This window comes from Choloepus didactylus, chromosome 20, assembly GCF_015220235.1.
Source record: "Choloepus didactylus isolate mChoDid1 chromosome 20, mChoDid1.pri, whole genome shotgun sequence".
Classification (NCBI taxonomy): domain Eukaryota; kingdom Metazoa; phylum Chordata; class Mammalia; order Pilosa; family Megalonychidae; genus Choloepus; species Choloepus didactylus.
The window spans coordinates 8,425,648-8,449,167 of NC_051326.1; the positions used below are offsets into that span (position 1 = coordinate 8,425,648).

General features: G+C 34.1%; 1 protein-coding gene across 8 annotated transcripts in view; it reads right to left on the reverse strand.

Moving 5' to 3' along the window:
* Positions 1-23,520, reverse strand: part of PUM2 (pumilio RNA binding family member 2) — an 83,647-nt gene that overhangs the window by 59,297 nt on the left and 830 nt on the right. For 6 of the 8 annotated variants that reach the window (XM_037812493.1, XM_037812491.1, XM_037812495.1 and 3 more), the window contains exon 2: positions 6,629-6,697. In XM_037812493.1, the coding sequence (XP_037668421.1) occupies positions 6,629-6,679 (51 nt within the window). In that variant the 5' untranslated portion in view covers positions 6,680-6,697. Of the gene's footprint in view, positions 1-5,535; positions 5,661-6,628; positions 6,698-13,641; positions 13,878-23,520 lie in introns of those variants that run through there. The other 2 variants (XM_037812490.1, XM_037812496.1) reach the window with 2 other exon arrangements.

Consider the following 23,520-nt stretch of genomic DNA (forward strand, 5'->3'; position numbering starts at 1 on the left):
GCATGAACAAAGGTAAAACTCCAGAAAATGCAGTGTGGAGAACAGGGTGTGAAGTGGAGGAACCGATGTGGGAAAATCAGAAGTTGAGGATGGTAAAGCTAACTAGGTCAGATCAAGAAGAACCTTCAAGTCATGCTAAGGAAATAGGATGTTATATGAAAGCCATAGGGAATCAAGAGAGGTTGGCAAGAGTGACATCATTATGTTTCAGAAAACAACTCCAGTGACAGTAAGAATAATGAACAGAAAGGAGGAAAGACCAGGCAAAAACAGATCACTTTAGGAGGATTACAACAGGTTCAAGTTGCAAGAATGAAATGGGGTACTGGCAGAAAAAAACGGAGAAAATAAAATGGCTTTGAGAAACATTTAGAAGAGTCAATAGGATCTGAATACAAATTAGGGGGCAGGGGGATGTGGATGAAAAGATCAAACTTTAAAACTTGCGTAACAAGGTAGATGGTAGTGCTGATGACCAAAAAGAGAAAAACTGGAGAACAGCAAGGTGTTCTGTTTAGCTTTTTGAAAGAAAGGGGGGGAAATTCAATTTTGGCATGCTCCCAAATTATAGATCTTTTGCTAAACTAAATATTTATAATTTCAAGGAAACCAACTTCTGCTATTTTAAAACAGAATAGTTTTTACATATTAGGGTCTTCCTGGGCTGCAAATGATTTGCATTTAAAGTATAGACATTTAATAATAATCTGCTCTAACAGAAATTCCAGTAAGTAAAATGCAACCTGTTCCTTTAATTTAAAAAAAAAATCTCATCTCACCATAAAACTCATATAAATATTCAAACAAAATGTAAAGTTGATAATACAACGTTAAAGCATCATATATGATATATTAACTCAAGTTAATAGATCTTAAAAATACTTTATAAATAAGCCATTTCAAGCAGAAGAAAATAATTCCTGAGAGAATAAAGAAGTGATTTTATCCCATACTTCATAAAGAAAAATGTTTCAATGTAAAAATAATAGTAAGGAACAAGAAATCTAAAATAAAGAGAAGTTGAAACAACTAATTCACTAAATACAGACTCATCTTAAAGCCAGAGTAGACTATTTAAAAAAAAAAAAATCAATCTCAAGCACTTATGAACTGTGTCTACTTTTTGCTAGGCACTGTGCTACATATGAGTATCACTTCATTTCACATTTATATGTTATGGACAGAAATAAAATTCAGTCGTTATTAAATTAACACTTCTTATCAGAGGCCTTCACCAACATTTTTCTGTAACCATTTAGACACTGATATCAAGTACTTTTACAGAAACTACTAGCTCATGACCAAGAATAGGTTAAAATGGACTAAATATAGGGCAAGGCAACAATTTAGGATGCAACAGATAAAAAAAAAAAAAAGTTAAGCAATACACTGATTGGAATTGCAATAAAAATAGAGATTTGCCCCTGGAGACTCTTTCACTTTAGTAGAAATGGGGAAGCATGTTACAGAAAACAAGGGCTGAGAGATCTTGAAGATCTGTAAAGCATAATACCCAATACCATTTCATATTAGTTCCCTGATTCATAAAAGCTCAAAACCAAGGTCAGGCAACTCAGTATTTCTTGTCAACCTGCTTCTCTATGACTGAATGGACATACAAATTTACTTCCCATTTTACTAGTTCTTTCCTTCAGAAGGCATTAATGGCTTGTCCTGTCCATCTCCACAAAGAAATCAGTCAACACGCTACCATACTGCCTTAAAAAAAAAAAAAAAAAAAATCTTGCTATTAGGATTTATGCTATGAAGTGCACTTACACTAAGATTTCTTAGTACAAATTGTTATATAAAATACCCAAACCAAAAAATTAACATACTCCAAAGGATTAAATGGATTTAAAGTCTAAACACCCACATTATGATTTTTAAATTAAGGTGTTCCTATAACTTATCCAAACTGGGATGCTTTTGAATAAGGGGATGCTATTAAAAATTATGCCACGCAACACAGGATATGACTCCCGGGGATGAATCTGGACCCAGCATCGTGGGATTGAGAATATCTTCTTGACCAAAAAAGGGAGATGCAAAATGAAACAAAATAAAGTTTTAATGGCTGAGAGATTTCAAATGGAGTCAAGAAGTCACTCTGATGGACATTCTTGTGTACTATATAGACAGCACCTCTTAGATTTTAATGTATTGGAATAGCTAGAAGTAAATACCTGAAACTACCAAACTCCAACCCAGTAGTCTGGACTCCTGTAGACGATGGTATAACAATGCAGATTACAAGGGGTGACAGTGTGATTGTGAAAACTTTGTGGATCACACTCCCTTTAGCTAGTGTATGGATGGATGAGTAGAAAAATGAGGACAAAAACTAAATGAAAAATAGAGTGGGATGGGGGGGTGATTTGGGTGATCTTTTTTACTTTTATTTTTTATTCTGATTCTTTCTGATGTAAGGAAAATGTTCAGAAATAGATTGTGGTGATGAATGCATAACTATATGATGATACTGTGAACAGCTGATTGTACACAATTGATTGACTATATGGTATGTGAATATATTTCAATAAAACTGAATTTAATTAAAAAAAAAATTATGCCGTGACAACAGGTATCTCTGGACAAATTAGAATGTAAGGGTCACCATATTTATTAAGGAAGCTCAAAAAAGATAGGTATAGAGGCTAATAACTAAACTGTGTAGCGAGCCAAAGCACACAAGGTATGTTCTGGCTCACTACACAGAAATAGTGCTTTTCCAGACCCTATCCTTTCTGTTAATGAAAGATATTACCACTACTTTTTTCAACTCATGCCACCTCTCCAAATGTCTCCATTCCTAATATCCCATAAGATACCCAGGAATTATTAATGTTTGATTACTTCCAATGGGGAGTATTGCAAACAGTCAAGACACTCATGAGTTCAAACTGCTGTTCTGCCACTATCATGTGGCCTCGGGTCAATGAGTTAACCTTTTTTGAGTTTCCTCATCTGTCAAGTAAGGATAATAATAAAGCTCATGTCACAGAGTTCTTACGTGGTTACAATGACATAATGTTAAGTAAACTAGTTGGCACAGCATGTAGCACATAGCAGGCACATAAATTTTAGGTACCTGCACCACCAAAACCATGAATCCTTTATTATTATAAAACATGAATAGCACACTGGCCAGCAACATTTGACTGCCTAATTATTTCAAAGATTCATTAGAAAGATCTCATCTACAGTTGTTTGCCTTCTTTATTCTTGAGTCAGTTTGAGTATCTTGGGGAAATCATGAACCTCTCACCCACTCCTTATGAGGAACAGATGCCTAATATAGAAGCATTTTGCATAAGGAAACTGAATCAGGTTTAATAAACTGGCCAAGGATATATACATAGCTAGTAAATGGCAGCATCAGGATTTGATCCCATATTTGTTTAACTATAAGGCTGATGCTCTTTACATTTAACTACCATAGAAGACAGTCTAATTCAACAATATTTCTGAAGATTTCCAGTATGAAAACACTGCTAGGTATGAGAAATAATACAATTTAAGATATTATCATGCTATTTTCGCATATAAGGTGATCCTTCATTATAGTGGATAAAGACTAAGATAAGATTGTTGCACCTGTTTGAAACACTTGATTTCCTTAAGAGTTCAGATCAGAGCTATAAAACTTGAGAGATATATGTCATTCATACAAAAAGTTATTCTTATCTTCAAAGATGTCCATCTTACTCAAGGTCATAGCACTAGTGACAGATCTGAGAGAAAACAGACATCTCCTTCTCCCTATCCACTCTGTTTTCCCTCTGTATGATCTGGGATCTCAGTATAAAAACATTTTCTTTAAATGTTATCATGTCAGAAAAGAAAGGAGGGAGCATTATTTATCATACCAAGCTATAGACTTAGTTCCATAATACAACATACTAAGCAGTGATTTCAAGTTAAATTCTGAGTTCTCAAGAACTTTAGACAGGGTCCTCTTTGCCCTTTTTAAAAAATAAACATTAACCTAGTTACAGATACCCCAGACAACCTGGAGATGATAGGTAGATGCATGTGCCTCTGCAGTGTAGTGCACTAAAACATTACACCAATGAATCTGAGTTCACCATCCCATGGATTAGCTTTGCTCTTTTTAAACCACATGACAACTCAAATCAGTAGGCCTTTCGACAAAAAACATGCTGTTAGTGAAAAAAGTAAAGGATGAGTTTATGCATAGAAAAATACAAAAATACAATTCTGTTCCTATTTCTGGATGAACACTAGAAGAGACTGCCCTCTCTGATGATGGGTTAGTAAAGTCATCACAATCTACCAAAAACAAAACACAAAAACAAAAAACAGTACATTTGCAATTAGTTCTTACATAAATGCAGTGCTTTGGACATTAGAGATCTACAACTAAACACATAATAAGCAAAAACTATATTTTTTAAAAAGTCAAGATTAGGGCAATCCATTAAAAAAAGATTTTTGCATTAAAAAAAAATAAGCAATTTTAGAAAATTCAAGAGCCCAAAACTCAAGGCTACTTTTAATTTAATCCAAAGAATGAATTCTGGGATAAAACAAAAAACCTCACCTGTCAGGAAAGGAGGAGAAGACTGGTGAGAGAGAGAGAGAGGCAAAGAAGGAAATCCCAGAAGGTTCCCTGCTGCCTGTGAGATGAGGAAAGATAGAAAGGCTTGTGGGAGAGAGAACCCAGTGACAGAAATCTGAGTAGGTTTCTTAGCTAACTGTTAGAGATAGCAGTATTAATTGGTGAACTGTTAAGGCAAAAATTTTAGTGAATAACAGCATATTTAAAAATACATTTTTACTGGATGAAGATCAAAAATGCACTACTACCTGCAGCCATTCACCAGGCAGGAAACACTGAACCCCAGTCACTTTCACTCTGCGCATCTAACACCTCCATTAACAAAGCCTGGATTTAAGCTTATTTGGTTTAACATACTATCCCAACCAGCTCCTCTTTTTCTGAATCCTCAGACACCTTCCTCCACCCCCAAACAACTACCAAATAAAAACCCTTTCAACCACCATTTTTGACCATTTCATCTACTCAAACTGCAAAAATATCTTTGGATGTGTCAAATGCTCTATTTAGAAAGGGAGAAGGAAAGAGCCAATTTAAAAATACATACAAAATGCAGATGTGGGAAGTAGTGTAGGGAGTCTAACTAGAATTAAGGTAGGGGTGTATGACTTTACCTGCTCTTAAAGGAATCAGCAAATTTACGTTTGTCACAGATCAGAAGGCTGAAACACTGCTCAAACTCACTTTTAAGATAGGTTATTCTGCTTTCTAAAGACCAAAGAAAACAAGTGGCAGGGAAAAAAAGGAAAGCCCTTTTCAATGACCTCTTTTTATTCCCCAGTAGTGAAAATGCCTAAGCAGCCAAAGCACTGCAGTGGAGCTGTCATTTTTGTTTCGTTTAATAAAAAAATTATTCCCTCTCTCAAATTTTTCTTAGGGCCCAGAATTTTACCTTATGCACTGGACTAACAAGTTTATGTTGGCAATACTTAGGCTTAAGCACCTTCACTCACCCTTAAATCAGTCCTCTGAAAATGACAAACTCTTTGGAAAACGCTGTTCTGGAGAAGGGGAGGGTTAGCTAGCTGCAGGGTGCCCTCTTGTGGCCCAGAGGAGTGACTGGACTCTCTTTCTGCATCTGAAGAGCACAGCATTGGATGGAGTGAGTCTCATGAAGGTCTCTAATCTACCAAAGTAAAATAATCTCCAGGAGCAAGCAGTTAATTACATCTTAGGTCTGTTCACCGTTACTTTCTATTACCAGTCCACACCAAGTTAGGTATTACAGAACACGACAAAGTTAAGATGTGACCACAAGGGTTTTCATAATTAATTAAAGTTTTTAAAATATTCATTAGTATATGGAAGTATTTTTGATGTCTTAAAAATATAACAAAGAGGTTAAATGGGGTACCCCCAACAAAAATTACAGATTAACAGGAGTGATAAAATCCATTAAAAATTTGGGGAGTACCTACTAGGTATTCAAAGCTAACAATCTACAAGGGAAAGAGACAAAAAACAAACTGACTAGCAATAAAATAAAAAAGTTTGCATAAAGAACTATGAGAAGTCAGATGAGGAAGTAATTAATTCAAATGCAGATAGCAATGGGACAATAGATAAAAGAGTCAACTTTTCAGTAGCATCTTGCAGAAGATTAGTTTATTAAGCCAACAGCTGTGGGTGAAAAAGAGCAATTTGGGGAGGGAGAATAATGAAATTCAAGTGTGCCTAAAGCAAACACAGCATACATATATAAAACAGCAGGACAAGGGTAAAGAAAGTGTTTTCTTCTGAGGAAAGCTAATTCAGGTTCATTACCAAAAATATAAGACATTCTCTAACCAATTCAGTCAATCCCCTAAACACAAATAATCATACTAAAAATTACTGCTAAACGTGAAAGAAAAAAGAAAAAAAAAAGCTTAAAATCATTAACTACAGAAGTGTATGATCTAAGATTAAACCGAACATCATTTGGAAGATACAACCACCATTTTCAAGAAGATTCCTGGTTAAAAAAAATAATTCTCACTGGCTGAAATAATCAAAGTATGGTATAAATATTTACCTCTCCCATTCATAATATTCATAAATATTTACCTCTCCCATTCCCCGAGATTCTAATGCAAGAGCTTGAAAATCATGATTCATTTCATCCACAGATCAAACCTGTTGAATAACAAGAACAAAAATTAATAGAAAGATATCTTTAGACAATAGACAATATCAACTCTTTTTATATAATACTACTACCGATGTTAGGATGATCTGAGAGGGGCAAGAATGGTTCTCTCTAAGAAGACTGGCTTTCCTAAATAGAGTGCAGGATAATTTACATTAAAATTTGCAGGAAAAACCTGAGATTGAGTCTTTGTTGGATTATTCTGTATGCCAACAGAACCCCCTACTGGTTTCTGAGCAAAAGAACTGAAGGAACGTAAAGATTAGGGAGCAAAGACATTAAAATATAGCTATCTTTTTATTATGTATTTTGTATTATAAAATTATTTTCCATTACTTAATTTTTTCAGTCAAGATTTTTCAAAAGTTCTTGGTATTTCTTTATTTGTAGTTCTTACACCAATAAATAGAAATTTTTCACTGAAAATATTTAAGTAGTAATATAAACTTAATCAATAAGATGGTGATCCAGTTCTACCTCAAAGCATCATATAAATTAATCTGCTGTGAGGGTAATTACATTATTCAGAGTAAGTTTTCCTCAAGAACAATTCTTTTCCCTTCTCTTCAAACTAAAACTAAATCATATTTTTCTATCTTTCCATTCCTAACAAACAGTTTAAATTGCTTTATCTCTTTTGTGACAGCATGTTTTTGATTTAATGGCCCTTTGCTTCCCATTGTAACCACTACAGAGAAAACTCTTCTAGATTGAAGTCACTAGATTCATAGTCTTCAAACTCAACAGGGCTTTAAAATATGTTCCTATTATTTTCCCCAATCAGTTCTCTCTAAAACTCCACAGCATATGACATAAAGCACCCCTCCCCTCCTGTAATAATTCTCTGTTCTTATTTTGTCCTCTTATAATAATTTTTTTCTCATTATTTTCCTGTGTCTCCAGTTGCTACTTCTCAGGTTTCTTCGCATATTGCTATTTCTCTCCCATCCTTTGAATGTTAAAATTCTGTCCAAGGCACTCTTTTTTCTACCCTTTATCCTGAGCAATCGCATCTATTCATTATGCTTTAAGAACTGTCTGCTTAGGACCCCCCATATTTGTATTTACAAACCAAATCTCTCTCCTATTCAAAATTTCCAATTATAGCCTCCCCCCACCCCCAATCTACCACAGGAAAGTCCAACTTTACCCTTCTTTCCCACTTCTGACTTTAATTCTTTCCTCTCTTATGTCCAATAACCAATCACTTACCAAGTCCTGCCAAATCGACCTGCCAACCTCACTTAAATCCATCCATATCACTCAGTTCCAATTATTTGATTGTTCAGATCAATCCTCTCCTGTCTTTCCAACCTGCAATCTAAACTTCGAAATGCAATCAAGACATCTTTCTGAATGATGTTGATTATATCTCATTTCCATATTTGAATCCTTGCCATCAGCCTTAAAGATAAAAAGCTCAAACTCCTGGATTCAAATTATAGAACTCAAATTCTACAAATCTAGACAAGGAACCTAAGCTATTTTTCTCAATTTCCTCATGTGAGGATAAGAGCGGAACCTGCCACATGGACTTATTGTGAAAACCAAATTACATAATAGAACAGCAGCAGAAGCATTCAAAATTCAGCTGTTAAAAATCTCTTCAATCTTTTCACCAAATGGTGCTGGAACAACTGGACAACCATACGCAAAAAATGACTCTCAACACATACCTCACACCTTACTGTAAAAATTAATGGATCATACACCTAATGTAAAAATCATAAAACCTGTAGGAATGCAGAGGAGAAAATCTGTATGGCCTTGTGTTTGGCAATGTTTTTTAGACCAACATCAAAAGCACGATCCATAAAAGAAAATCTTGATAAACTGGACTTCAACAGCAAAAGACATTGTTAAGAAATGAAAAAACAAACCACACATTAGGAGAAAATATTTGCAAATCACATATCCAATAATATACAAAGAACCCTTAAACGAAAATCAACATGAGAACAAACCACCCAATTTTAAAAATGGGCAAAAGATCTAAACAGATACTGCACATCAAAGAAGATACATGGATTGCCACAAAGCATATGAAAAAATGTTCCACATCATTAACCTTTAGGGAAATACAAATTTAACACAACAATAAGATACCACCACATTTATGAGAATAGCTAAAAGACAAAAAAAAAAGCCTGATGATACCAAGTAGTGATGAGAACGTGGAGCAACAGGACCTCTCATTGATTGCTAGTACTAATGTAAAATGATACAGCCACGTTGCAGTGTGGCAACTTCTTACCAAGTTAAAAACACACTCACCATAAAATTCACTTACCCCAAAATTCTACTCCTAAGTACCCAAGTGAAATGAAAATTTGTTTATACAAATCTTGTACTCACATATTTATAGCAGCCTTATTCATAACTGCCCCAAACTGGAAACAACCCAGATGTCCTTCAACAAACTGCTACACCCATACAATGGAATAGTACTCAGCAATATAAAAACATTGGTTCTCACACGACACAGAAAAATCTTAAATGCAGTTTGCCAAGAAGCCCAACCCAAAACGCTTGCATTGTTATTCCATATATATGATATTTGGGAAAAGGCATTACTATAGGTGAAAAATCAGTGACTGCCAGGAATTAAGGGTGAAAGAAGGTGCTGGCTACAAAGGGGCCATATACAGGAATTTTTAGGGTGAAACCATCTCTATGGTATTCAGGTTGTAGACACATGACTCTATGAAACTGTTTAAACCCACGGAACTTTACAGCACAAAGAGTGCCTTCTTCTGTATGCAAAACCCAGCTAAAGTACTCAAATCAGAAACTAAAACATGGAATCAGATGCAAGAATTTGAAGGAGGAAAAGTATGACTAGAGGATTCCAAGCTATTCTTTCTCGTTAACACGCTAGAAAAGCTGGATTCGTTAACAGTTGTCAAAAAGTAAGCGCTATTAAGACTAAAAAAACACAGAACAAAAGTTTCTGCTGTTGACGGAGTTTGTGTCCCATGAAAACAAAATAAAACAAATGAAAACCCGACATTCATCATAAGAGCATAACAGAATCTACAATATCTTAAATATACCCAGCATAAAATCTGGAATACAATCCAAAATTACTAGACATGAAGAAATAGGAAAATGTCACCTACACAAAGGGTAAGTCAATCAATAGAGACTGCCCTGCAAAAAAACCCAGAGGTTAGAATTGCAAACAAGGATCTTAAAGTAACTATTATAACTATGCTCAAAAATTAAAAGAAAAATACACTCCTAATGAATGAAAACAAAAAAAATGAAAAATTCAGGAGGGAAAATAAACTACAAAAGAAAACAAATGAAAATTCTAAATCTGAAAAAATTTTACTGGATGCACTTAATAGCAGATTGGAGATAAATAAAAAACAAGGATCTTAAAGTAACTATTGTAACTATGCTCAAAAATTAAAAGAAAAATACACTCTTAATGAATGAAAAAAAAAATGAAAAATTCATGAGGGAAAAAGAAACTACAAAAATAACCAAATGAAAATTCTAAATCTGAAAAAATTTTACTGGATGTACATAATAGCAGATTGGAGATAAAGAAAAAATTTTACTGCATGCACTTAACAGGAGATTGGTGATAAAGAAAGATGGGTGACAGCAATAGAAACCTCCAATCTGAAGAACAGGGAAAACAAAACAAAACAAAACAAAACAAAAAACCTTAATGACCTATGGGACAATACCAAAAGTCTAAAATGCATGTAACCGGAGCCTCAGGAGGAAAGTATCTGAAGAAATAATGGCAAAAATTTCCTGTACTTAGTGAAAGTCAAACTTACAGATTTAAGAAGTTAATATAAAGACATTAACAAAGAAAGGTATTACCCAAGAAAGGTAAATGCAAAGAAAACCACACCTGTACCCATGACAATTAGAATGCTAAAAACCAAAGATAAAGAGAAAAAGCCTGAAAGGAGCCACAGCAAAATGACTCATTATACATAGGGGAACAAAGATATGAATCACGACTGACTTCTAAAAAGAAACAAGGGAGAACAGAAGATAGTGCAATGACACCTGTAAAGTGGTGAAAGACAAAAAAAAAAATACCAACTCAATGTTATATCCGATGAAAATATCCTTCAAGGATAAAAGCTAAAGAAAGACATTTTTAGATACAAGAAAACCACGAAAATTCATGCAACAGACCTCCACCTCAAGAAACGCTTAAAAAAAAAAAGTTCTTCAGGATGGAGGAAAATGATACAAGATGGAAATTCAGATCTTCAGGAAGGAATGAAGAGCAACAGAAATTATAAATATGTGCACAAATAAAAAGAACTAGTTTTTCTCTCAGTTTCTTCAAAAAACACGACTGCTTAGAGCAAAACTTCTAACACTGTATTGTGGGGTATATCACACATACAGATAAGACAATTTACCTCTACACCCAACACCTATAAACATCTCTAGCCACACTTTCATGACACTTTGGGTTTTTAAAAAGCAGAATTGTCTGTAGGACCAAATATTCTCACATCACAGGAACACACACATAAACACACACACAAACACTCCAATTATCAATATAAGTAAAAGAATCCTGGTCTAGATGTGTCCTACACTTCTAAGTCATCCAACCAATATTCTCAGTTTGAATATGACAGAAACCCATTCTAATGTCTCATATACTCTGCTCAAACTCTACTGTTTCTTTACAATTTCCTAAATTTGGACATCCGATTATTCTATAAGTACTTCATAGAATTTTCCATATTGCCCTAGATCCTATGTCCTTCATACTTTTTCTCAGATTTAAATTTGTGATGTCATCTTCTCTTAAACCTTTATTTTTTAGATTTCCCATTGTATAATGGTCCCAAATGAATCTTCATTATAAGAAAGACAGTAAGAAGGTTTATGTTGACTAGCATTAACTATTTTCCCAAATCTAATAGCCAATCCTATGTAAACTTCAGGATATTACTCACATGTTATCAGGGATTACTTCTTTTCAATCACTTACGAGACTTTAAATTTGTATTGGGGGAACACTTTATCATTCCCTGATAGCTATGCAACTTTCTAATTTGTTGAGAATGCTTCAAATTTAAATCCTACGAGCATGATAAAGCACCCGTCACACACATAATTTTGACTTTGTGATTTAATTTGCAAATACGTATTAACTAATATTAAGTCCTAAACCCTGGGCTCAAAGTACAAAGATCCACTAGTTCATCATTTAAAAAAAAAAAAAAAAACACTTTCCAGTAAGTAAAATTTTATTTATCAATATCCTCTGGGAATAGATTGTCCTTATTAGGTGAACATTCCAGTCAAAAACTTAACATTCTTCTTACTGAAAATGGAAACGGTTCTAAAATTATCATTCTGCTATCCTAAAAAAGGCACAATGAAAATAATTTGATTTGTAATACAATGTGGTAGTGCAGAAATAGTGATTTAGACTCTAAAAATAAGAGTTAAGTTTTGGCTTTATAAGTCACCTAATCTCTAAATTTTAGTTTACTTTTCTGTTGTAAGATCAACTGAGATAATACATCCAAAATTGTTCTGTGAACTATTAATAAGTGCTTAACAAATACTACCTTTCATCATTAAGGACATCATCACCACAGTTCTTACAAAGAGCTGACATTTTCTCAGTCTTTTGGATGCCCAATGCTTCCGTGTCTGCTTCTGATAGCATTTTAGCATTTGATAGTATTCCTGTCAGGTTAAGTGTCACTTGACTTAAACATAAGGGTGCCACTTCTGACCTTTCTTATTAGTTGCTTTTAAATTGCAGCAACCCGTAGCCTCAGATATCTTACAAGACTTGCAAGAGTAAACAGGCTCTAAGAAGAAAACTACCTCTAACTATCGTCTCTTTAAGAAGGCAATTTGGTTTCATGCATAGGTTCCTATCTCTTGAACCAATATTTCCAACCTTGGGAATCTAATCTAAGAACAAAAATATAAAAAAGCTTTATGTTCAAAGACATTCATAATACTGTTATTTACAGATCCTAAAATTATAAACTGCATAACTGTCCAATAGGTAAGTAATATAGCACATCTATTAAAAAAAAAAAAAAAGGAACAGAGTAACAAACCTAAGAAAATTTCTCGAGTAAAGCACTGGAGAACATGGAACCCTATTTTGCTTAACTTTCAGGTTCAACTAGATGAGGTCGTAAGCTAAAGGACCTGTGAACAAACTCATTTTTTTTTCCTGTAAAGGGCCAGATGATAAATGTTTTAGACTTTGAAGGCAATTCTGCCTTGGTAGCATGAAGCAACCCTAGACAATAACTAAAAGAATGGGTATGGCTGTGTCCCAATACAACTTCATTTATGAACAGTAAAATGTGAATTTCATATACTTTTCAATAAAAAATATTATTCTTTTGATTTTAACTATTTAAAAATGCAAAAAGCATTCTTAGTAAGTGGACCACACAAAAACAGGTGGTAAGAGCCAGATTTAGCCTGAAAGCCATTGTTTGTCAACCTCTGTTCTAGAGTATTTACTCTTTTAACTGCTCCACAAAAACCAAATGCAGATAATACATTCCCAAATATGAGAAAACTAAAAAATAAGCATCAGGATTTTGTTTTCAACTTCTTCATTTACACTATCCCCACCCATATTTTTTCTTATAATGAATGGGGATTTGGATGGTATCTAAATGGAAGTTTAGATTTTATTATCTTCCAATGGCCAGGGTAGGTTACAGGGAAAAGACTTAGACACACATGCGCACACACGCACGCGCACACACACACACGCAGCAGGACTCAAGCTCAACTTTTCAGTTTAGGGTGTTACTATTTATTTTAATCAGGAGGGAGAGAAAGGGGGAGGAAGTGGGTAAAACAATAGAATAGAAATAGAACAAAAGAATAAAGCAATAGTTCAACTCTCCTACAGTAACCTCAATGACAAAGTTGGAAGGGAAGGGGGTCATACCTATGCCATTACATGGGACTTCAAAATTTTTGCCAATCTACCATCTCCTAGGCAGCTACAAATTCTGGTGTCATCTGACGGCAAAGGAGAACCTGAAAATCAATTTAATGACTTTACCTTGAATGGTTAGATAATAGAGGAACAAAACAATCTTTTATTCTAACAAGCAACAGAATCTACCTAGCATCCAGTTATATAACACTTTATTAACTATGTTCATTTGAAAATGTATTCAGCAGTTACAGCATATCACTGATCCAGATATAAATTCTGCCTTTAACTTTTTGGTCTGTGTTATTACGATGTGAAACCTCCCAATGCTGTTACTTCTAATGAACAATTAGAATTTGCTAATATTTGTAGAAACTTTTCTATGACCAAGATCCAAAGTAATCTTGAGGTAAATCTGAATAACATAATAAAAGTTAGTCTTTAAAGTTATGATTCTTTAGTTGTTTCCTAACAAAAGAAATAAGCATTCTGACTAAAGTTTAGTATTAGCTAACTTTTTCTGTAGGTGGCATTATGACTGATTATGTGGGAAAAACAGATAAAGCACCTCAAATACAAATAATTTAAGTTCTTTGATGGTTTCCAAATTTATAATATCTAATCCAAAAAGTTCATAGTTTCTTTATAGTAAAGAACCAAGAATATGCATTAATATCGTACATTTATATCATCATAGTACTAACTTTTCTCAGACATCTGATCCAATTCCTAACCATATGCCTACCATAAAAATAAAAGGAGGAAACATTTAGAGCTACAATAAATGGAATCAAAGCACTTTCTACCACCATATGTAACTAATCACATTTTCATAATATTATAATTAGTTGTATTTTTAAGGCCATAGTAGAAATTAAACCCTGGGATCAAAGGGACTAGGGACTATGTCTTAGCCATCTAAAGGTGCAATCTATTGAATAAAAAAAATTATTTTCCTGAAATGTGATTCAATAGCTAGATAGTGACTATTTATAAATACTTTCATATATAACTATAATGTTCATTTTTACAGAGACAATTAACAAGGCTTTTCCTCAGATGGTTTGTACAAAGACATTTACCAACACAAAATGAGTAATGAGGGCAACTTTCCCCTGGTACTACACTACTCCAAATTGGCCCTCTATAAAGGCTGTTGTTATCGTTTCTATCAATTTCAAAAACAACAAAATAACACGGAAACTTAATTAATTCATATAAACATAGGTCAATACACACTGAGAATGATTTAAGGTGCTTATGAAATATTCTTGGTAGTCATCCTTCCTGGACTGTTTCTATTGAACATAATCATTGAATATTAGAGGCGCCCATTGCAAACAAACATGTGCTATAATCCTTAAGAATACCTTCCTCCCTTCAGCATATTAAATCACTTCTGAAAATTTGCCAACAAAATAAATTTGTTTAGCAACATCTTTTCCTTTCCATATACAAAAGTTAAACCTAAATCCACGTTTAGGGAATTATTTAGGCCTTCTCCTAATCACCATCAACACTTAGTAATTTGTTTTTCTGGGTCATGAATTGAAACACACACTTCTTGAGTGGGGCTGGATATATTACTACAGTTTTTTTTATATTTTCTACTTATTTGCCTATGTACTTCATGGGTAGATTGTACACACTCATTTTACTAGCAAGCCAAAAACTCTAACTATGGTGAAGAACAGTTTTACTGATTCAGTTATATTAAAGAGAAGTTTTATGTTTTGAATTAAATTTGGCATAAAAATTAGTGTTATCAACTTACAGATTTTTAGCCACCAGAAGTTTCCTTCAAAGGCTCTATTAGCTCAAATCTAATTAAAGTGTTTTATTCTACCTCAAGTAAAAAAATAGTAAATAAACAAAAATTTACCGAATTTATTTCTTTGAACAATGCTTTATTTAGCTCTGTGAGGATAAATCTATTTGGGAGATCCTATTCCCAAAGAGGCAAGAGTATTAAGTATATGCACACATATATAGGCAAACATAAGGCAAGATTATTTTCCCAAAAAATTCTCTCAAAGGAGAATCACATGTATTTGAGTCCCTACAAAGTATCTCTTATTCCCAGGCAGACTCTCGATTGCTTTATATTGAAAAACAAAGTACTACTTAGGGAAGATCCACAGCCTAAAGCAGCCTCAATCAATGCTAGTTCTTGATGCCTTTCAATATCACCAGAGAGAGCAGGTCAAATAACTCAGATGGAAATGAAGATGACATGCTTTAGAAAACTCTTAGATAATGCCAAAAGTGGCTCTACTGATGATGTCCAAGATACATGTGAAGTGTGAAAGATATACCAAGGTAAGCCTCCAAAAGCAGTATTTCTAAATTATCGTTTTTTATTAGTATGGGTTAATCACCCTAAAAGTCGAACAAGCAAACATTACAGCCCTTATGATGTAATGTAACAGGAAACAGCACCATCACCTATGAAGGATTCTTGCCTAAAAAACAAAACAAAACAAAAAACCTAAACCAAATTTCAATCTACCTAATCAAGCCACTATATCTAAACAACGATTTACTGGAAATATGAGAGATAAAAGAACAAAGTCAACAAATACCACAAAAGAAAGTAATAGCTTAATCCAGAACACGGGATGTTTAAAAGGAAAAAAAAAAATCACCTGGTTTAAAGGAAAAATCATGTATCTATGACACGAAATTTTAAAGGGGAGGAGAAGGGGAGGAGGAGGGAAGGAGGACTATTGCAGACTAAGAGGATATATACTGTATAAACCTCCTCTGAATCTCGATTCTAACAACCAATTATAAAAAGACTTCTATGACACAGTCAGGGATATCTAAATACAAAACCAGTATTAGACATATTAAGGAATCATGTTAGTCTGATAATAGCAAGAAGATTGTATTTTTTAAAAAAGTCCTCATCAGTAAGAGATTTATGCTTGAAATGGCATGCTGCTTGAGATTTGCTTTGGAATACTCTTTAAAGTTTAACAAAATACACATAACAAAATCAATAAATTGAATGCAAAATTATTTCATTTAGATGCCTTGAAGTTGATATAAACAAGCTGGCCAAAACACTAATTAGGGAAAAAAAGGTATCAATATACATGGCATTTCTTTATGGGCAGACACAGATGTAAAAAGGAAAGTGACGACTGCCACAGCCATATAGATCAGATTTTAGAAGAACATATGGTCTTCACAACAATATGGCAGAAAGCCCTGTGGAGCAGGAAGCATTTAAGCTGGGCTTGAAGGATACATACAACTTGGACAACCCCCCCCCCTTTTTTTTTTACAACTACTTGTAAGCTACAGCTTGTAAAAGAGGTTACTCTCCATGATGTTCATCATTTAGGGTCCAAGCTGTCAAATGAACGTAATTTCAACAATTACTTCCTAAATCCTATTTTCATGTACACATAGTCCATGAAAAGTTCTTTTCCACACCAATCAAGCACAAACCATCACTCAACTATGTTGATTGCATGACTCTAAAAGTGCTTCTTAGCCCTTCATCTTCCTTTTGCTCACAGTACTCCACAGCCCCCTGGACAGGTCTTCACCATCTTCTCTTCCAACTGCAAATTCTACAAATCCTTCAATATTTGGCTCAAATGCCACTTACTGTATAAAACTAACCCCCAGCAACTCTTTTTAGTTCCACAACAACCAAACGGTATTTTTCAATGTATTGATAATATCATCTTACTCATTAAACTTTAAAAATCTAAATCAGAATTAGAATTAAAAAACAAAAACAAAACTAACACGACATCACAGACTTCTGGTTACATCCGTGTGCCATGAGATGTTAATAGCTGTGAGGAACGAGGACCAAAAGGGAGGATATGAAGGGTACTGTGTAATAGGGAGGAAGGGAAACTGATTCAATCATCAAATATGCATCCATTAAATAGCATGAGATAGAATTATTACAGCTTCTATGGAAAAAATATCCCAGGATTTTAAATGAAAGTCAAAGTGGAAAAGTCTGTGTCTCTATCATTCCATTTTGTAAAAACAGGATACAAGCATATGTATATAAACATACATAGAAAACAATCAGAAAGAGTAACACAACTATTATAGTGCATAGATCTGGGAAGAAAGTATGCATGACTTTTATAGTTCTTTACTGCTTGACTATTTACTGCTTGACTATTTCCCACTCATTACATATATATTTGAAAATATTTAAAATATATACTTGCTAAAAAAATCACTCACACATTTACCTAGTTCTGAGGACTCAAATATTTAGTAAGTGAATTAGTCACTAGTATGCCAGATCAAAATAACCCCTAAAAAAGTGATTCTTATAGCTTACCTTTAAAGAATTTGTTTATTACAATGTTTTTAAAAATAAGCAAGACTAAAAAAAAGAGCAAGACTAGACTTTTCCCAAGATAAATACACCTATACACAGACTATATATCAAAACTTACAACAAAAAATATCTTTTCAATACACTAGGCTCCACTTAAAAGAAAAATATTCCCACTTTAGTCTTGTTTATAAGCTTCCAAAGGTTTTAGAGGCAATATAAAAGAATTTACCCGTACACTTAATACCTACCATAGTAAATATCTGTAGCCACACCTCATGACACTTTGGGTTTTATAAAAGCAACTTCCAGATTGTAGATCTAAATATGCTCTCAACACCCTTAAAGGAATAACAATTATGTGATAATTACACATGCCATTTCGTTTGGTTAGCTCTTCCCTCCTTTTTAGCATTTTCGATCAAGTGTAAAAATGGAGCCAACCAAATCATACATTTATCTCCTCAATATGTGACAGTATATACTGTAATAAACATATTTATTTATTTCTAACTTTCAAAATATTTCTTAGCATTATTCTTTGCTTTATAATGCATTCATTGACATCAGCCTAGGGAAGGAAGGGGTGAACTGGTTTTTTAAAAAAAACGTCATTACTCTTACTACACAAGACTATCACTGATCTGAATTCAGAAAATCCCAACAGAGGCCACAATACCCCAGCTCTAAAGCCATGTTTCACTCCTAACTGCATATGAATATGAGAGGAAGCTATGATTAATCATTTAAGGACGCTTCCACAGCTTCCTCCGGTGTCCTGAAGGTCTAAAGCCCCGGGATAAAAGAACCACAATAAGATTTGGGACAAATGCTTTTTTTAATACACACAGTGAGGACCCATTAATTGATTTCTGGAAAACTAAATGTGTTCAGACACTTTGGTAACTCTTTGTGTACCTCTCAGGGATATGAGCACTCCAACTTTAAGGTCACAGTTCTTAAACCTTCATAGGGGATCAGTAGCTAGGAAGCTGGCTTTTGAACACTACAGATGCTCAGACACCAACCCCAGGCTTGTTAAATAAGTCTGGGCTGGCAGACAAGCACAGACTTTCTGGTATTTTGTTAAACTCTCCACATGATGCTTCCTGTGCAGATAGGGTTGAGATCCTTATATATCACCACATCACCTACAGCTAAGGAATATAGCCACAAAGCCCCTAGTGGTTTTCTCATTAAAAATTTTTGTTAGTACCATTCATTGTGGTTTGATAGAAACTAGAATCAAAAGACCTAAAATACAGTTTCAGGTTAGTCTCTAACTAGCTGAACGAACTCACACCACTAAGACTCTCTGAACTTGTTTCCCCTCTTATAAAATGGGAATAACAATGACTCCCTCACCGGGTTATTGTGAAAACTAACTGATGTAACATGAAATATGGTGCTTTCTAGAGTATTAATGCTCCCCCCCACCGGAGTGAACAAATTATTTTGTTTGTTTAAAAGTCAATATAAAGTCATCTGACCCAGTGATCTCTCTTCTGGGAACTGACTTCACATCAGCAATGGCATTGATATGAAAGAATAACTGCGTAAGGGTCTTCACTGCAGCACCGCTTGTGATTCAAACACACAGTGAACAACTTAAACTGAAGAAGAGCAGCAAAATGGTTTAAGAACCTGGTAAAACCTGCACTAAAAATCTGCAAGTTATTTTATAAATGGGTTAAAGTTACATGTACTAACATAGTAAAATGTCTATGACACAAAATAAAAATACCATGGTGCATAACGTATCTCATAAAATCGCATTTTTGCTTAAAAAGGGGGTGAAGGATATATGACTATATACGTTTGTGTGAAGTATGAAAAAATAAAACTTAACTTTGTAAGTGAGGAGGTACTGTTGGCTTTATCTAGGCTGAAAAACTTGCTGATGTTAACAAAATGAAATGTTTTAAAAAGGTACCATATTAAATAAATTATAGTTGAGAGGCTTTATCATGGAATAGAGAACAAGAGATCTTGTGCTATTTTCAATTCACATTAGTACTAAGCTGAACAACTGAGCCTTGCCTCTAACAGCTATCTAGTAATTTTTGACTGTTACATTTTACCAATTAGAATCAAAACAGCACCAATAGGAAATGTAAGAAATATTCATTTGAATGAATACTCAGCTTAACCTCTTCTAGAAAGCTCTTCCTAACCTGGAGTCTATCACATACCTACCTACCAGAGTTGGTAGCACTTTTATAACACCATCTCCATGGCATTTGGTACATTGTATTGTATTCATCAGTTTAATCAGTCTTCTCTCCTCTTTGCCATAAATTTCTTACGGACAAGGACTGTGCCTTATTGATCTTACTATCACTAAGCACAAAATGGGCCTGTAACTCTCAGGGATGTTCTTAAAACAGTACTCCATGAATATCCTCTCAAACCAGACTCCTGGTAAGAATTAGCAAACAATTCATCTTTGGCAAAAGCCTGGAGAACTCTGATTTCTCGTGGTCCAGGACTGACTAAATTTTGAGATTAAGACAGCTAAGACTTTCCCTTGGATGAAAAGCAATCTTCAATTGGAAGATGGTTCAAGAAAACATCTGTAGGCAACACCTGGAGCTATCATCTCTTTATGTTGAATTGGTTTTAAAGATTAGGGTTTTACCATAGAAAACTTGCAATGTTTGCATTCAATCATTCTAAAAGTGTGGATAAAATATTAAGAGATACTCTTAATAAAAAAATGATCTGGCAACCAAAATGGAAGATACACATGGCTCTACTGGTATAGCAAGTTCTTTTACTCATATAGTGTTCTTTATACAATGTCCTTTATAAATAAGCTTCATGGGAAGCGTTTTCCCCATCTTACGTGCGGTTTAAGTCTTATATCCCAACTACCCTTTCTCCCTTCACACTTCATAATTCCGTTTTTTGTTAGTTTTTTGTTTTGTACTTGGTAGCTACAGTAAAGCCTAGGACATGCACATAAGATGTGCACATTTGGATGATTTCCAGTACTCTACTCTAAAATCTTTTATCCCTCCACAAGAGAACAGTAAATAAGAAGTGAAAATCAGTGATACATAAACTAAAAATGGATGGGATTACAGTAGGGGAGACATAATACAGAAACTATCCTTTTGCCAACATGGTTAAATCCTTGTTAATTCTTTAAAGCACTTAGAATATAAAAAAAGAGCCATGTAAGGGTCAAAAAAAACCTCTTTGTTAAAAAAAAATTCAACAAAAGACATAAACTTCCTCAATTTCATTAAGAATTAAAATATTCTCTGGAACATGACACGTGTTTAATTGGGCAAGTCTTAATTTTTTTCTTTAAATAAAGAAGTTGGATCCTTGAGTAATTGGAAGAAAAAGACACTAAGGGAAGAATATTTTAACCTTATGTCTCTAAACATACTGCTATCTAAAACTCAGAAGAAGAAGCATTTATCAGGCACCCTACCTCTATAATCAATTCTAAATGGTTTTTCCATCACTGGTCAAGTTTGAAAATATTATCTCTCTGCAAATTCAATTTTTCAACTACAAAAGTAATACATTTTAAATGAAATCTTTCTTCTATGTATATTACCAAGTATAAAAATCACCATTAAAATGTTAGCTTCTAAATTACAAGTTTTTCCCTTAACACCACAATTCAGAAGCAAGTGAGAGGACACAGGAGCTAGGCTGATGGCAATCCAAATATCACCTTTATTACTGATAAAGCTACACTGGAAGACATAATTTAGATCTAGGCCAAGTGGGCTTCCTAACACCATACCATAATTATCCAAACTCAGTCACAAGGAACCCTACACAACCACCGTTCTCCTGAAAGGGGCAGGCAGCATCTAGCCCCGGTGGCCTCCTGAAGCAGCACAGCAGATTAAGTGCTTTCTGCAGGGTCAGACTCTCAAAAGAGAAAAAGAGGAAGGGGCTGAGCCAGCATGCTCCATCAGTTTCCTCTTACAAAGTGAAGAGTGAGGAGGTGGGACAATAGGTACAAGTAAGGCTATTATTGTGCCTTCTTAAAAACAGAATGAAATCTGTCACAGACCAATTTACTTAGAGTTTTAAGTACAATTTTTATCTTAATCACACATCAGTAAAATGGCCTTAAACACTGGATGCAAGTCGGACAAAACCATGCAAGATACAAACATACTGTTAATTTAAATACCTGTAAATTTTAAGAATATGAAAAAATACCGAATTCAATCAAGTTCAAAGGTCTTTAAAGTTAAATGGCAAAAAATATTTTCATTATCTTAGAATCCCATCAAGTTCAAAGGTCTTTGAATTAGGAAGCAAGTATAACTTGAGTCCAGGATCCAGGAACCAACTTCCACTGAAAAGTGTAAGTTCCTGTCACAGTGTTCACAGAGTCTGGCCACTGAGAAGACTGGCTTTGGACGCCACGCTTGGGCCCAATCTCTTACTAGAAATACTTCCGCTACCTGGGATAGGTACCTACTCAGGAAGACAAATTATCTTTCAACACCAAAAACATTTATAAAACAAGTATGAAAAGAGAAACAAAATCATAATATTAATATCTGTGTTAAAACTCTGCATTATTTTATACACTTTTAATGTTTAAGAGAATTGGCCCATTAAAGTTGACAACCTTATAAGACCAATTTAAAATGTTAGTAATTAGTTTAGACTTTTTTTAGTTCAAATCTTACTGCGTAATGAAACATCTTAAGAGAACTTTAGTATCAAAGTTAAGGAGACTACGTAAATTAAATGCAGTTTAAATTTACTTGAAGTTTATGTTTGTTAATGGCAAATCTAACTTGAAGATAAAACACCTAGACTTTTGCACAGAATAAGAAAACTGAACACAAAAGCCTAAGAATCAAGCTTCTTTAATTATAACTAATTTTAAAAAATTGGTGTAAACCTTATCTATGTACAAAAACCACCCTTAAGGACACCAAAAAAAGAAAAAACAAAAAAACAAAAAACAAAAACAATTCTACACAACTCAATTTCTTCAAAAATTGAAATTTTAAAGACATTTTTGCTGTAAGGGAAACACGATCTGTTTATAACTGCACATAAAATATATATAAGTAATTTAAAACAGCAAGATATTAAAAGACTGAGAACAGAAACTTACCCAATTTAAAATATTCCTCCCTATATTTTTAACAGGATAACTAGCTGGAATTCTTTAAATCATAGCACAATACTCTAGGTCACATGGTGAAGAGCCACCTATTAAACGCAAATCTAAGCAGTAAACAAATTTTCAAAATCCTTAGCTAACAATTCCCTTTATTAAAATTGGTTTTCCTGACATACAATCCTTTTACAGGTATTACATTTCTCTTAAGCGTTTAAAAGCATTTTTCTAATAAAGCTTTTAGAGGTTTTATCAAAAAAAACCCTGTCACCAGTTTTCTTCACAAGTAAAAGATGCTCATAAAGTATTAAGTCCTGATTTTAACTGGCTTGACTGTCCCACTCCACCTAGTACATCAGCAATACATTTTCCCCCAAATGTTTAAAGATTTGTGAGAATGCAAAGCTAAGCTGAGAAGAGTGGTTTTCTCTGGCTATGTTGGCAGAAGTAGCGCTAA